The following is a 16,427-nucleotide window of genomic DNA, read 5'->3' as shown; positions in this document are numbered from 1 at the left end:
TGTCTGTGCATTCACTTTCTCTGAGATGAGTTAACATAACCATGCCTGTATCTATTCCTTAGGCTGTCACTGAGGTAGAGGCTTGAAGACTGAACCCCTCCTACTTAATTAGTTAGTTTATGTCTAAATCTTTCAATGTATTCAATTTTAATCTTATCAAGTTATATCTTTTCCTTTATATTAAAGCAGTAAAAAGTTTTACTCAAACCCTCTTCATCTATCTTTGCCTAAAACCAACATTTCAACTTCCTGTCCGGTCAAAGTATGGTTGCTATATTCATCCATGCATCCATGCATCCATCCATCCCTAAATCCTACCATTTTCTGCTTACTAGAAAATTGTTTCATTGAACGATGTTCAAGTTTGACTTGTGAGCCCCTTCTAAGCTGTCTCTCTTTGCTTGTTCATTCTCATGGCATAGCCCGAGTCCTCTGCTCTGCCAGTGATGCCACAGTTCAAGAGCTAATTGTCTCTGACCAACAAAAATACAAGCGCTATCGTCACCTTTGTTTAAAGGTGGCTTATAACCAATCTAGAACCTGTGGGTGCTACCACAACCAGGCATGACAGTAGTCCTCCTGGAGCCCTTTGTTTCTGGCCTGTGTAGGTAGGGATTGACTCTGCAGTCTGCGTTACAGCAATAGCCTGAGCCCACTAAACAAGCTTCCTGGAGGAAACTAAGGGAACTGGTGTAAAAATGTCTAAACAAATGTTCAAGCATTAATGCTTCTTGTACATCTGTTATGTACCTAAAGAAGCCTACAAACATCTCTAGCACGGACAAAGCCCTGCAGGACATATATGTATTTGTTTTTTTCACTGTATGAAAGTGTTTGATATCTAATTACTTAAAATTAGATATTCAACCTTTTATCCTTCCCAAGCACTTTCTGACTAACAATGGAAAGTTCAGAAAGTTTACTTGACCAAAATGTACAAGACTTATTTTAAATTTCCTCTATTTTATAAAAAAATCCCTCCCCCACCCCTTTCCCCGCCCCACTCCCAATACTCCAAACACAGGTTCTTAACTATTCTTTCCATTAGGCAAATGTGAAGACTGCCCCCACCACAAACCTGAGGAAATATTTTAAAATACCAGAGCTTCTGAGCATTAGCCAATTCTGGTGCCAACATATTTCACAGAGCAGACCAAGGAGGCAGGAGATGGAGAGGAGACATACAGGAGTCTGCTCTGTTACCTGAGTTACTAAACAGCAAGTCCCTTGAGTTAGCGGTATTTAACACGTAGCCTGGAAGCAGCCTCTCCAGTCAGAACTGGGAATACTAGTGCCATTGCCCGCCTGGAGAATCCTGCCAAGCCTCCTTTGCAGTCAGGCAAAATGCCTTTCTCAAGGACTAAATTCGCATGAACATCAGAAAAGGAAGTGTAACTTTCCTGCAAGCTTCCTTCTCAATTTAAATCTCCCTCATTGCTTTAGCAGCATTCTGCATCACAGATGGGGCAAGGTCCCATCCCAAGGAGATAAATATGTCCCTTGTGCCGAGAATTATTTCCATTCCTAGTCCCTACATAATATTATATATAAATATAAATAATATACTTACATGCTACTTACATACTTTATACAACATATATACTTATATACCTAGGTACAAATATTTTTTAAAAAAGTATAAAACAATCTATCTGTATGACATTATTTTTTCCAGCTTTATTTTATGTCAGTGAATAAAGGCACTTGGCAAGCTGTTGGATAGGACAAAAAGAATACACGACATATGATAGTGCTCTAAAAATAGAAAATCTTGGGTTTTAGCCTCCACTGATACATCTGTCACATAGTTTCTTTACAGATTTTAAGACATTTTCACCATCTGAGCTGCAAATTACATCTTTATACGCTGCTGGTTTATTAATTGCATTTTATTGAGGCAAATGTCACAGCCAAAAGATGGTGTCAAATGTTGAGCTCTCAGAGACACAAATTGATCACGTTGTGACAAGGTTAAACCAAATCTCATTTCCATTATACATAAAATGTATAAGTATCCTGGATAGATGGCAGATGACTTCTGGATGTAATGACTGCTACAATATTTAACAGCTGCTAGTTTAATTTTATCTAAAATTCTTAAGCTGCCTTCTTTCTGTTTCTATGTATTATTCATTAGGTGTTTGTTTGAAAACCTCCTGCTAAACTGGGATTCAGAAATACCATGTTTAAAATCAAGTGACATTGCCAATGGGATGAAAACCTGCTCATGCTAATGTCCTCGGGAATTTGTCAGAGTGAAGCAGGAACAGATAGGACCTTTCGCTCTGCTGCTACGAGGAGGTTAAGACAAAGAACTCGGACATACCAACATGACTGCCACTAGCAGAAGTTTTAAGATCCATTTACTTAAGATAATGACAATACTTTATGCAGATGTTTGTACAATACATAGTTGCTCTCTTTGGGGAGTCAGCACCTTCCCCATGAAAATAAAGACCATCAGCTTCGTGAAGACCAAAGGAGACTGAGGAGCATAATGCCAAATGCCACCCCAGGCCAGGCCATTCTGTGGGAGGTGATGTAGAAGGGAACATTTTAGCATCCAGGGGAATTAAAGTGAGTTGAGATTTGTTGCTTGACACTGACCCCTATATTTCTTGTGAGCAGCAGCTGCGTTCGAAGAGGCCAAGAAGTGGCTTTATAGATGTCTGGCTGGGACAGGTAGGATGGGATCAAGATAATGGTGCTTATATGCAAAACAGCTCTGCAGAAATGTATACACGCAACACTGGTCTCAGGCCGGGGAGGTTCTGCAGAACTAGCTAGTCCTGCTTGGATGCCTACCAGGCAGTTGATAACAGATGTATTTTGGGATAACAGCCCAGCCTTTGAGAACTAATTGCTGCTCCACATCTTCCAACCCAAAGGCCAGCCCTGCTCTAGTGGGCCCGATCAGAGCCCTGCAGAGGGGCAGGATTGTGCTCTGAGATATCCCCTTCCTACTGAAGCTTTGAAGGAACTGAAGAGAGAGTCACTAAGGACTGCCAAGTACCTTGGGTTCCCCACAGGTACTGGAGAGAACTGCCATGACTTGGCCTTGCTGCAGTGGAGGTACACAAGACCAAAGGAGGGAACTGTCATTTTGTAGCAGCAGGTGACCCTTTCTTGTAACAGTGGAGGGTCCTGCGAGACTAGAGTAGAGTGAACGTGTGGTCCTTGGAAGTAGCTAGGTGGTGATGCAATTGAAAGAGTGAAAAAGGCAGCTTAGGACAAGCAGGAGGATATGTGTTCATCTGTGGACATGCAGATTTCCTATGAAGTCTGCCCAGCGAAGCAAGGGCTGCTGGCATCTGCTAAACAATTTATATGGTCTTTGCTCTGGTGTGTTTATCCAACCATTGTAATTTCTGAGAAATCACTCTTTAGGACTTAAAAGCATTACAAATGGCATCTAACCAATCTCTTTATTATCAATTATTTTAATCTTTCCTCTTTGACAGAATAAGAGCTACTTTTCCACGAGGAATGAAAAGACCATATGTGCAGAAATACCAGGAGGGCCTGGAGTAAGCAGAGTGACAATGCATAGATGAAAATTAAATGTCTCATCACGCTTGGAATTGATCTAAATCAACACAGCATTCAAAATGCCAAGAGCTCCCATGGCTCTTTACCATAAGGCTGTTACCAACAGCTAAGCAGAATCGGTGAAATGTTTTAAAAAGATATATATTCTGCAGAGAGATGCTGTAAATGTTAAGAAAGAAAACACTTATATGTGTTATGTTTTTAACAGTTCCTTACCCAAATTTAAGCTTATTGAAAAAGACGTCAAAGTTGATATGAATCAGGACCACACTTAAAACATGTACCACTGTTGTTACAGAAGCAAGGTTCACCAGCAGATTCTTTCTTCTTTTATTTTTTTTTTTTTAATTTTATTAGACAAAGTATTATAGTTGGAAAACCGGCCAAGTTTCAGGCATGTAAATCCTTCTTCAGCACTCACTGGTGTCATACTGTCATTGAGAGAGATCTCTATGGACACCGCTCAAACAAAACTGCTCAAAAGTCTGTATTTAGTTTAATTCTGTCTAGACTAGTAATTAGACTTTTAAAACTATTAGTTGAAAGGAAGCAGCATGAAAAGTGGCTTTAGAAATGGTTTTGTTTTCCAAAGTAGATAGGGATTAATTGATAGGTGCATAAATATGCTTTCGGATCTGGGTTGTGTTAAAAATATGAATTATCTAGGGATATGAGATGCACCTACAGAGAATAATGTGCATATGCAAATTCACACAAATCCCACTGGTTTTAGCAATTGTTCAGGTCACTTGGACTAACAATCTGATCAAGACCACAAAATGTCACACTTAGACACCCTGAAATCTTTTCAAAACCTAACAGAGAGGCTTACTTCACATTTTAGATCAAGGCCTTTTTCTTTGTCTGTCTTTGCTGAAGGATAAATTTTTTCACGATGGTTACTTCTAAAGTAACATTTAACAACCTATTACATACAAAACTAAGACTTCATTAAATCAGAAACGTTCCATCATTTTTACTTTTTGTTTCCCACAAATACCTTCTAAAGAAATTTAGCTATACTATGACTAAAGCATTTATCATTCCTGAAAGTAACTTTTCACTTTCAGCTATTAAAGAATGAATCTTTTTTTTTTTTTCCCCCCTTGATTTTAGAGTTAGCATTTGAGCATGATGAGTCAGCAGGAGAATGAGCTATCACAGCTGGCAGCCCTGGGTCATCTCTCACCCTCTGTGCCCGTCCTGGTCTATGCCATACAATGCTGCTTTGAAATGCATTGGTTCCAGCAGTGAAAATATTTTACTGACTCTTCCTTCCCTTAACTCAAAACTAATATAAATCAGATCTTTGTACTGCTCCAAAACCAGTCTGTTCAAGTTAAATGGAAATAAATGTTACCTTTCTTTTTTTCCTGACTTCAAGGCTCTTCTCCATTTCATGTTTCTAGTTATTTCTTCCCCTCTGCCGTATTCTTCACTATACACTGTTTCTTCCTATTTTCTTTCTTCCAGCCACTTCCACTAAGTACCCTGCAAATGTTACTATTAGCTGAGGAAGAGAAAAATTTAGCAGGATACAGAACTGTAGCAACAGAGCACAAGTGACTCTGTCCATCTACCTTCACTGCACCCCAAAACAGGGAGCACAGACATATCCTGACCTCCCCTTTCATTTTACTGATAAGGGAAAAGCTGGGCTATAATGGGTGAGGACAGGAATGTAGTTAGATAAGATGCTTAACGCTGGCCCTGTAACGTGTAATTCGATGTCTATGTTTCCTCCAAGCAATGCAGCATACTTCCTTTGACAGGCTTTACACCAACGAGTGCACTACATGTCGAGAGAAGGTAACTAAGATTTCAAATTATGAAGTTGTGTGTGCATGCATTTCTCCAAAAGATTGAAGGGAGCAGCTGAATGTAAACACGTGTTCGTTTTAAAAACGGAATACAAAAAATCTCTGCCATTTCGTGTTTGCCTGTTTCTAATGGGCAGATTTTAGGCAGACATCTGGAAGGCCGATCGTTTTTCACGATGCTTCTGCTCACAGTGCAGCATGTACATCTAAAGGCTGCAAGGGTCTCTTGTGCCATCTCCTGGTTATATTAAGACTTCACATCCAGGAAACTGCTACGCAGAGGAAGGGGAAAAAGTTGCAGAAGTTTAGCTGAGGCAGTGACAGAATCATAGAATCATTTCGGTTGGAAAAGACCTTTAGGATCATCGAGTCCAACCGCAAACCTAACACTGCCAAGTCCACCACTAAACCGTGTCCCTAAGCCCCACATCTACATGTCTTTTAAGTATCTCCAGGGATGGTGACTCAGTTCTTGGCAGCTAAGACTGGCAAGACTTGCTTTCCACCCTCCCCCAACACAGAGATGTGCATGGTGGGCTTTTACCCCTCTGCTGCTTTTAGAAGGAAGTCACTCTTCCACTGCATTAGCATATATACATAACAGAAAGTCAGTATCCCTCTAGAACATCTTTTACATAAGTTCAAGTAACGCACACCCTAGCAACACCTACTCTTTTGCTATGTATCAGCGGAAAAACGTAAATAAAACCTTGAAAATTAAAGTGACCGGAATACAATGAAATTAATAACCAAATTAATAGCATTCCCTGATTGCAGGTAAGTATTTGAACTTGTGTCCAATATACTTTACTGAGAACACAGAGGGACTGAAGATCACTGCTGAGTCCCTCTCCCTTCTCAGGGACAGGACCAAGTGGGCCTGGGCACTCAAGACTCAAGTTTCATCTGATCTGTTCTTACAGATTTACAGGAAAGGGGATCCTGCAGGTGTGTTACAGGTAAGTAACCTACCTCAGTGCTCCACACGAAGCTCTCCATTGTAAAAACTGAAACTGAATCACCTTTGCTTCAAAATTAATACTGCTTGCCTCAAGCTTCACAGAGCATGGAGAAAACTCACTCTGTAGCTACAATAACTTTTTACAGCAACATTTCACACACACAGTCCTGCTCAATCTAATCTTTTCTACATAAGTCTAATTCTTTCACTCTTTCTCTCTTTACGTTTTCTAAACATATTTTTATTACTGTCCTCTATTCTCTTTCATTTTGCCTGTATATATCTTAAGTGCAGTGCTTAAATGGTAAAGTATTACTGCTGATGATTCCAAGTAGAGCAAAATAATTACCTTCTGTCATATATGGCTCTCCTACAGTACACCTCAGGTCTTCCCTATTTTTTTTTCTTTTTGAAAACTGTACACATGGATTCATATTCGGTTTGTGATCCATTATGGTCCCTAGAGATTTTTTCCAAAGTTCTCCAGTTATTTTTCATTTCATATTTATCCTTCAGAAATGTAAGACTTAGAGCTTAAATTTAAACCATCACCATGATTATTGTGAGTTCTAATCTTGTATGTTGTGTAAGTGTGCTTTCCATCCCACCCTGTAATTCATTAGTAAAAATCCCAGACACAATTGGATCCAGGCCCCACCCGTAATAACATGGTGTAGGGCGTGAGAAGACTTTGTTACGGTAACCCAGGCTAGTTCGCTTCTTCCCACCCAAGTATGTAGAGTCCCAAGCACGTCTTATCTTGTTGTTACTGTAACCCGGTTGGCTTCTTCCCATCCGAGTATGTAGCGTCCCAAGCACATTTTATCTTGTTGTTATGGTAAGCCAGGATAGTTCGCTTCCCCACCCCCATCTGCACGGGCATCTGAAGGCCAGCTGCGGACCTTGGAATTTGGACAACAGCACCTGCACTACATCAGTTCACTAATGAGCAAAACAGGACATTGCATATGCACGATGTGTTAATCAGCACAGGTTTTATTACTCAACCGTGCGGTGCTTTCCCTTGAGCTTCACACCCGAGCAAGGTTCCACTGCATCAAATTCCCCATTTGATTAGCATCGGTGCCCCAGGGTTTCCCCCGTGGTAATGTTGCTGCTCTTCCTAACTCAAAGCTTTCACTTACTGAGTGTTGTGCCTCGTCCCTGAGGGATCCCTGCCTGCTTTTTGCTCGTAACGTACGGGTAGTCCTACCCCTACTACATCCCACTCAATTTATCTTCACAATTTAACAAACACTGGTAATTACCCTTTGAAATGATGTATTAACTAGTTGTGTATCCACCTTACAGTACCATCATCTAGATCTTAGCAACCTAATACATAATCAGGTCAGGTGGATCTGTTGTCAAGGGGTTTATTGACTTTAACATAAAACATACTGTTTTGTTTTTATCTATTGGGACAGTTACCCTGACAAAGGAGACCATTAGGTTATTTAAAAATTACTTTACGGACAAATGCATGTTAGCCTTTTAAATTTGTCCCTACGCTTGCAGATTTTTAGGCAGCCTTTTCAGTAATTCTTCTGGTATCAAAGTTTGTCTGGCTGATTCCCCAAGTCATTCTTTTTACCTTGCCTTTCCACTCATTCCTGTGCTCTTGTCCACTTTTGATAAGTAATATTATTTCTGGTTCTCTGGAAACTCACTCATTCTTCCTCAATCAAAAATATAATCATTCCAAGATTATTTCAGTTTTGCTCCTTACTATTATAGAAGAGATTTAATCAGAATTTAACGTTCTAATACTTCTAACAGGCTTGATAGTCTCCCATTCTGACCTGCATTCCTGTTTCCTCGTTAACTTTGATCATGACACGCATTATTTAGAGGGTAGGGAGTGAAATAGCAAGCACTGCAGGCTTTTGCACCATCTGGTATTTATTCACCTCTCCTGGTAAGCAGAGAACTCTTATTGTATAATAGAAAATTATTTAACTATCAGTTTTTATTGTTTTGCTTTTCCCTTGCTGGCGATAGCATTTTGTCTGTCCAGTTTTGTTCCTAACCTGTCATGCTGTTCTTTTATATTTGTTCTTGCCAAAGCAGCCTTCTTGTTCCTACTTTTTCCAGTATTCTTTTTTGACTTTTTTCAGGTCATTGATGAGCCCCTAATGCAGCCACACTGCTCTATCAGTTTTCTTTCCTTTGTGTGGGGATAGACTGTTGCTATACTTAAAATATAGCCTGTTTTAGAAACCTCTTTTTAGAAACTCTCAGTTCTCCCAAACTTCTCTTTGCCTTAGAATTCCTTCCCAGGACCTCATATACCAATTCCTTGAGTTTATTGAAGTTTGGTTTTTTGAAGCCCACTGTTGTTATTCTGCTTCTTTCATCTCTTTCTTTCCTTTGAATCATGAAATCTGTTGTCTCATGGTAACTTCTACCTTGATTGCTTTCCACTTTCAGATTTTCAACTAGTTTCTCTCTATTAATCACTGTAAAATCTTAAATAGTAGCCCGTTTGTACAAATGAAGTCTCCACACTCTCTCTGGCTGATGATCCATTACAGACCCCATACTGTGGCACCTAGCCCTTTTAACTTAAACACAGAAAAAACTATGTAAGCCCGTCTTTAGATTCTAAAACAACCATATACATTTTTGACATACATTTTTGTATTCTTTCCCCTTGTCTTTCCTTCCTGCATGTGCTTGTTCCCTCCAATACATTGCAACAACATTCTGTGTACTACAGGTCTAGTATTATTCCCTATGCTCCCAGCACTAGCTTAGACACACCCAAAGCTACATCCAGACTGTCCCCATGCCAGGCTCAGACCAAAGGACATCCTGGCTATCATCAGAGGGACAAGCAGGTGGTATGGGCAGGGATGTTAAGCACAGCGTACTGCAGTATGTCCCTTGGTCTGGACGAACAAAGAATGAAGGACTATTGGTGGCATTTCAAAATACATCGTCCTTGCAATTTTAGATGCAGCTTAAGATATTCAGTAATTTGTCAGCTAGCTCACCTTACGTGTTTGGTGACCTATTGCCGTTCCCCACATCCTTCTCTAGGTTTCAGTCTTTTTGTCAATTATCTTCTATTTAAATGAACTAATTTGGGGGATTTTGTATTCCCAACAATGGCCTTTAACAGATGTATCCCATCTTTGTCCTGCAGTTTACCTTCATGGAGAAAAGTTTGCTAACGTCTGTGGATATACATACTCATCTCAGGAGTCATTTATTCTTTTTTGGCCTTTTATTGTCAAGCCTTTTGTCCTTTCAGTTCCCTGCATCAAGAAATAGAGAATTAGGAGATACCTTGAAGGGGTATCAAGACACCGTTTCCCCAGCATAAGTGACTTTCTTCTTTATCCTCCCTTTTCCACAAAAACCCAGTAATCCTAGTCTACGTTTGTGCAGTTGATTATCCCGGAACTTCACATATGTCTCTGTGCAACATACCTTATTTTATTGTGTGTCATTTCTCCAAGTTGTCAAGATAATTTTAAATTTTAATCATCATCTTCAGCATGCCTGCAGAGTCCCACAGATCTATGTCATCTTCAAAAACCAGAGCATGTCAATGGAGGCATGAAGTAATACCAAATGCAGGCAGACCTCTTCAGAGCCTCACTGGACACAACCTTGCATTTTCATAACACGCCACTGTCAACCACTCTGTGGCTATCCAAACAAAGGTGGATCTGCCATTTAGCAGTTTTTTTCTAGACCTGTTTTCCTAGCTTGTTTGCAAAAAAACTTATTGCATATCTGTTACTTAAGTGAACAATTTACTACTGTTACTGTTCATGAGCTTTATGAGATATGATCATAAATAAGAATCTATTTGCAGAGATTTTAATTCTGAGTCTGATGCTCAGACTCACCCGCGCCCAGTCAAGCTTTCCAAATTATGTTTCTTTGATAATGGCAACTCAGATTGTCCAGTACTCTAAGCTCTTAATTTCATTATGACAATTGACTTCTACCAGTTTAAAACACAGTATCTATTTTAGTATCTAAAAGCAGTATGTATTTCACCTACGTAATGCCAACATCAGAATGACAAGACCAACCCTAGTATTTGAATGAAGGATTCAGGAAATAATCCTACAGCTAAGACACAGGACGGATTTACCAGACAGATATTCAACTCCTGCCTTTTGGGAAAGTTACAGAAGCATCATTTACATTAGACCAAAAAGGAATAAACAGAATGATGCATAGACCAGACCTTAGACTAGATTACTGGAATGGCCTGATGTAATTGGCAAGTGCCAATTCCACTTGCATGTGAGACACTGAAATCTCACTGAACAGGAAGCCCACTAAAATAATGCCAGGCTGAAGCTGTCCTGGCATACTTTCAGGTCGTTCACAAAGAACCTTCGCATAACAGCTAAAAGCCTTCTTCAAACATTGCAACAGAAGAAACTAAAGAGCTTCTCTCTGCAAAGGGAGAGAAGAAGATTCTGCAAATCAAATTTTCTAGTGTACAGGGGCTGCTGTCACTCATTGCTAGATTATGAACAGCCCCATAGAAAGGTCCTTCAAACTTTTTGCTGCAAGAATTTTTAAATAGAATTTGGAAAGGTGGAATTGTTCATTCTCACATGTATTTTAGAGAGTTATCAGAGTACGAAATCACATAAAACCCCCCAATGGAATCTTCTACCACAACGTAGTCATTTATTGGTACTCAAAATAATTACAAGATCTCTTGGGAAAAAACTTTTATAATGCAAATTGTAGTGGGGGCAGTTAAAATGACTATCTGAAAATTGCTTACATTCATAATATTCATATTTTTAATAACTGAAGACAAAAAATATTCATAGGTGAAGAATATCTGTTAGTAAGGCAAATCCCAAAGATGACTACTCAATTAAGCTTGATTTATGGGGCTTCAGTTTTCAAATACTGTTCAAACCTGCATTTCCAATGCTTTGAGACTCCTCCTAAAGCTCAACATGTATTTTATAATAATTATTTATAAAGCATGTTTTGAGAAAGAAAATTTTGTGGGGAAAAAAAGGAAAAACTCTAAGCAGAACACAACATCTAATTTAAATGCGGATATGCTTTGGATTGTATTTAAGCAAGTATGAGGGAGAAAAATAATTTATCTGCACTCTTTCGTAATATCAAGGATTGAAACAATCAACCGTATGTTTACCACTGAAAAATTGTTAGCTTCCCCCCTTTCAAACTGTAGTTTATTAATTTGCTATTTAGAAGCAGTTTTCCTAAAAATCTTAATCCTTTGCAAATCGCATACAGAAGTTAGGAGTCTCAGCAATGCTTACGAAACCAATCCAATACATAAAGGAAGAATGTAGAAAACCATAAAAGCAAAGTTTAGAAGTGGTTGAAAAATTTCCAAGGAAAGAAATTTGTCAGAATCATGAATCAGTGTTGATTCATGAACTATTTTCCAGCTTCTTGGTTTGGGCTTCTATGGAGTAGTTCATAGGATCCAACTGAATTCATCCCCATTTCCTGGCAGGCTTCTGGAGGCGTTGGAGCTGGAAACCTGCTTTCAAATGCAGCTAGTGTAACTAGGACACAGTTCCCAGCTCTCTAGCAGGAGGCCTGAAAACCCTAGGGATCCTGGGGACAGACACCTGCAGAGGGACACAGAAAGAGCACTGATGCGCAGAGCAACGGGAAAGGCTCCCAAGGAGCACACCTCATTTCAGAAACTCCATGGGCCACTGTTTGAAAAATAAACAACATAAAAACAAGTTGAGGGAAGTGTGGAAAAAATGAAGAACTAGGACAGCTGGTGGCAATTCTGGCTTAAAGAACAAACAATTTTTTTCCAAACATTCTAATTCGGTATTGGAATGGAAACATGGGGCCAGACTGCATAGTCCCTCATTTATGCAATACAATTACTGATGCCAATAATTTTTTGCCAACTAGATACAACTGAACTTGCTTCTTTGACATGTTTTGTCCTGTGTTTTCTTTTAAAAGGACATTCCCCACAAAGAGAGAAAACTTTAGCCCAACCTTCCTGCTTGTTAGTCATAAATAAGCAGTACAGTTATATGCTAGACATAACTTTATTCTGAAATCTGTGTCACATGAGATGTGCACACATCAGTGTTCATGGACAAAAGCAAACCAGTTTCCTTGTAAAAGAGTGATTTTTTTTTTCCCAAAAGCTGTTTACATTTTTTGTTGTTGTTGTGGGGTGGCATCTAAATACAAAATCTTAAATATCTGATTGATGAAAACACCCCAAAGTAGTACCATAACTCAATACTATGCATTATAGCAATATAAGGTCTGATACACTGAAGCATTACACAGAAGAGGAGATGATTTTTAAATTATTGTATAGCACCAGTTATTGTCATAGAATAAATGTAATATTTTCTAGATGTAATAGTTGTTTTAAATCCTGATAAAACTGTAAGAAATATATGAGCTAATTATAATGAGTGCAAAATATAAATGATAAGTAAATTCACAAAAGCAATTTCAACAGTCTGACTGGCAACTATATAAAATGAATTTATTAAGATCATGTGAATAACAAGTTTTGTGGAGTTCTTTACATTAGTAAAGCTTATGCTACCTTAAATTTTACTGTCTTTCAAAGGCAAGGCGTGGCTTTAGGCGAATGGTAATTTTAATTGAGAAAAAACAAATAACTACTAATAAAACCAATTCTTTAAATGCATATAGATCAAATATGTGAAATGTATGTCTGAAGATAAGGTTATCATTAACATTCTTAAATCACTGTATTATATAAAGATAGGAGGTAAAGATTAAATGTTTTCACATTTGGCAATTTTTAGAGAAACAGCAACACATTTTCCTTCCTTAAGGGTAAGTCAGAATGCTACAATTAATGACATGCTAAACCTACATATGGTAAACAACAAAACAAATCATCTTAAAAGTAGAACAAATGCAAGAAAACCCTGTTGAGGACTGAGTTCTCCAGTTTTTAAACCAATAAGAGCACAAAAGTTAGTCTGGTATTAATATATTAGTATGAAAAAGTAACTGAGGTATTTAATGGAAAGTATGGACATACCTTGTGTTTGACTGAGAAAGATGAGAAGCAGGTGGCCTGCGATGTATATATTGCCATTACTGGCAAGAGAAAAGGAGAAGCTTTCCTCTTAAACATTGAAAAATCTACAATTTAACATGTGCACATGCATTTCTGTCAAATTCAATAGTACAATTTGCAAAATACCAGAGATGTGCACATTCCCATTTCTTACATCGTTATCTTTCTCCATCACTAAAACATGCCAAGACAGTTAGTTCACATCTGCTCTTAACATCTCTCAAAACATTTTCTTTGTCATTTTTTTTAAACACAGTTCTAGCAGATCACTTTCAGGACAGAGCTCATTTTAGCTGTTTCTTGCCCTTCCCCACTTCTCTCGCAATACTACCGAGATTGTTCCCTCTGGTAGGAATACTTGTATCTGTAACTAATTTGTAGCCTTAACATTTTGGCTTTGCATAAACCTGGGTAGCTCAACAAACTTTCTAGCAATAGCATCACATTTCATTGCCATTTAGAAGGTCTTGTAAGTATAAGCTCTATAAATAGGTTAGCACCAAAGTTTTACAAGTTGCAGATCCAAATTTCACACAGTTATCTTCTATTTAATGCTGCTGGAGCACTGCAATCTACAAAAGCAACCTCAGGAGCAAAACCCATAATCAAATGTGCACACATACATACGTACACAAATTGGCAAAGTGATTCTTGTGCCAAATACAGAAAAAAAAAGCAATTTCACATTTACTGTTTTCACAAGGCCATGAGGGCAGAAGCAGAGCACCAAAGTGGTAATATTTAGATTCAGATCTTACTTTCATTTGGAAACAGGTTAGTTCAATGACATTAAAACCAAACCAAAAAAAAGTTGCAGCATGGCATTCCTCTCCTTCCTTAGTATGCTTGAAGGAAAAGATCGGCAATTATTTAAGTCAATTATAGTTTTCATAATACACAACATAAAAGCAAGACACACCAACAGTCAAAGGATAGCAGAGGATCTGTGTCCCTGAACTATACGCACACTGTGACAGGATACAAGTGTACTATGTTTATATAAAAATATATTCAACATTTAATGAACTATACTTCGAACTCTCCTAGGCCAACTTTGCAACAGAAGCTATAATTTTAACTTATTTCCACCGTATTTTTTTAGATATTTATTTGTGGGCTAATTATTTTTTTATGCTAAGGAACAGTGACAAAATTAATCATCCTTTTCATCTATACTCGCTCTTTACTTTTATCTTTATTTTTATTCTTTTGATCTGTCATCCAGTTGCCAGGGATTCAAATCTCATTAGGCAGCATTTTATAATTCCATGTTAAGAAATATAATCATTTCAACTTGAGATAGTATTTTAAGTCACTTCACTTAAGTATTTGCTTGGGAATTGGTCCAGGAGATGAAGTCAACTTAATCCAGTTTTACAATCTACACTTGGAATAGAACAGATGAAATGTAAATAATTACTGAAATGTTGCCTTCATTCTGCGCAGTGTGTCCTGAATTTTTCGAGAATGTTTTTCTGCTGGTATCTGATGGAAGTTGGCACAGTTGTCAGCTGCCAAGGCAGAAATGTCTGCATCTTTAAAATGAGTTATTCTTTGTCTGAGGTAAGACTGCACCTTGAAATCTGGTGTATATGTATATGGATTCTCTTGAAATGCATGAACTTGGCTCACAACTTTTGCAATATTTCTTGAAAGAGAATATGGTAAAAAAAGATTAGTTTGTTTCACTGCTGAAAAAAAACAAACCACTGCAACCCCCCCCAAAACAACAAAAAACCCCCAAACCCAAACTCTAAAGGAAATTCAAAGGCATCGAGCATTCTCTTCTATAGTATATGTCCCTTTAGTTAGATGTCAGAATGACTGAAACTCTTTAAACTGCTAACTCTGAAATGTTGCATTAGCTCTCATTATCCCATTGGACAATATTCTATTTTAAAAAGTTACATGACATACATACATAATTAAAATAATTACCTAAGTTTAGTCCACTTGTGAGCTCCATTTGTCATTGTGAATCCTCCAGTTTCAAGTTGTTGGACATGCATAGCCAAAACATGGGCTGATGGAATTGTTGGAAGTGTTTTGAATCTTTCTCCTTCCATCAAGCACAAGCTGTCACTTTTTAAAAACACCTAGTTTAAAAATGCACACAGATAAATCTCACGTTAAGTATCAGGGCAGGTTTCCCAAAAAGTTCTCCATGCGTTCAGCACTACGTATTTATTTGTCATTGAATTGATCTGGTGGCAAACATTTTAAAGTACAGAAATAAAGAAAGTAACTTTAATCAAAAGATACTTCATACATAACTTTTAATTGTTCTAAATCACAGACACAATTACATTTTAGAACTCCGCTCAATGATTCAAAATTGGATAGATCAGTAAGAGAACGCCTGTGATAAAATAAACATTTAAGATTTTTCAAAACAAATTACAGCCACAAAGCTGCTGCAGAAATCATCAGAAAAGTGTATCTAATGTCCTAGCTTGCTTTGAAATTTCCTTCTTGATTTTTAGTCACACAGGATACATTTTTGGGAAATACTGAGATGAAAATTAATGTAAAGTCTCACATTAAGAGTCAACAGTTTTAAATCAAATTAAAATCTCCTTCATAATGCAAAGTAATAATTATGGCTTTCACCCTGCAGAGGCACCCATTTAAGCAGATCTTGCATCTTATCCAACCCCAAAGAAGTATTTTTACATTAAAGACTTTATACTATACCTCAACAGCTTTGAGTTCCTCCATTATTTCAGCTACTTTTGCAGGTAAAATTTTCCAGGCCTTACAATAAAACAAAATATATTTTCGTTTTTCACGTTAATGTCCATATTGGAACAAGATTATGTTAAGCAAAATAGTTACAGAACAGAGTCCCAAACTTACTGGTAACTGTCGTACAATCAGATTTTCCAAGCCTGCTAGGATTTGCATTGCAGTAGCAAAATTTCTTTGTTCATAGCAGCATTTTGCTATAAGAAGAAATTTTGATAACAAGCTCACCTGCAGCTGAAAAAAAATAATTGATATACTATATATATAAAATATTAAGATATACTAA

The 16,427-nt window shown here is 37.8% G+C and overlaps 1 protein-coding gene across 1 annotated transcript in view; it reads right to left on the bottom strand.

Moving 5' to 3' along the window:
• Window positions 1-14,812: 14,812 nt before the first annotated feature.
• Window positions 14,813-16,427, bottom strand: part of KNDC1 (kinase non-catalytic C-lobe domain (KIND) containing 1) — a 68,286-nt gene continuing 66,671 nt past the window's right edge. The window contains exons 27-30 of the mRNA XM_009323322.1: window positions 16,253-16,375; window positions 16,091-16,150; window positions 15,335-15,492; window positions 14,813-15,044 (exon numbers count right to left, since the gene is read on the bottom strand). Of these exons, the coding sequence (XP_009321597.1) occupies window positions 14,813-15,044; window positions 15,335-15,492; window positions 16,091-16,150; window positions 16,253-16,375 (573 nt within the window). The remainder of the gene's footprint in view (window positions 15,045-15,334; window positions 15,493-16,090; window positions 16,151-16,252; window positions 16,376-16,427) is intronic.

Source organism: Pygoscelis adeliae, unplaced genomic scaffold, assembly GCF_000699105.1.
Source record: "Pygoscelis adeliae isolate BGI_AS28 unplaced genomic scaffold, ASM69910v1 Scaffold294, whole genome shotgun sequence".
In the NCBI taxonomy this organism is placed as follows: Eukaryota; Metazoa; Chordata; class Aves; order Sphenisciformes; family Spheniscidae; genus Pygoscelis; species Pygoscelis adeliae.
This window is presented reverse-complemented; position numbering and strand designations above follow the sequence as displayed.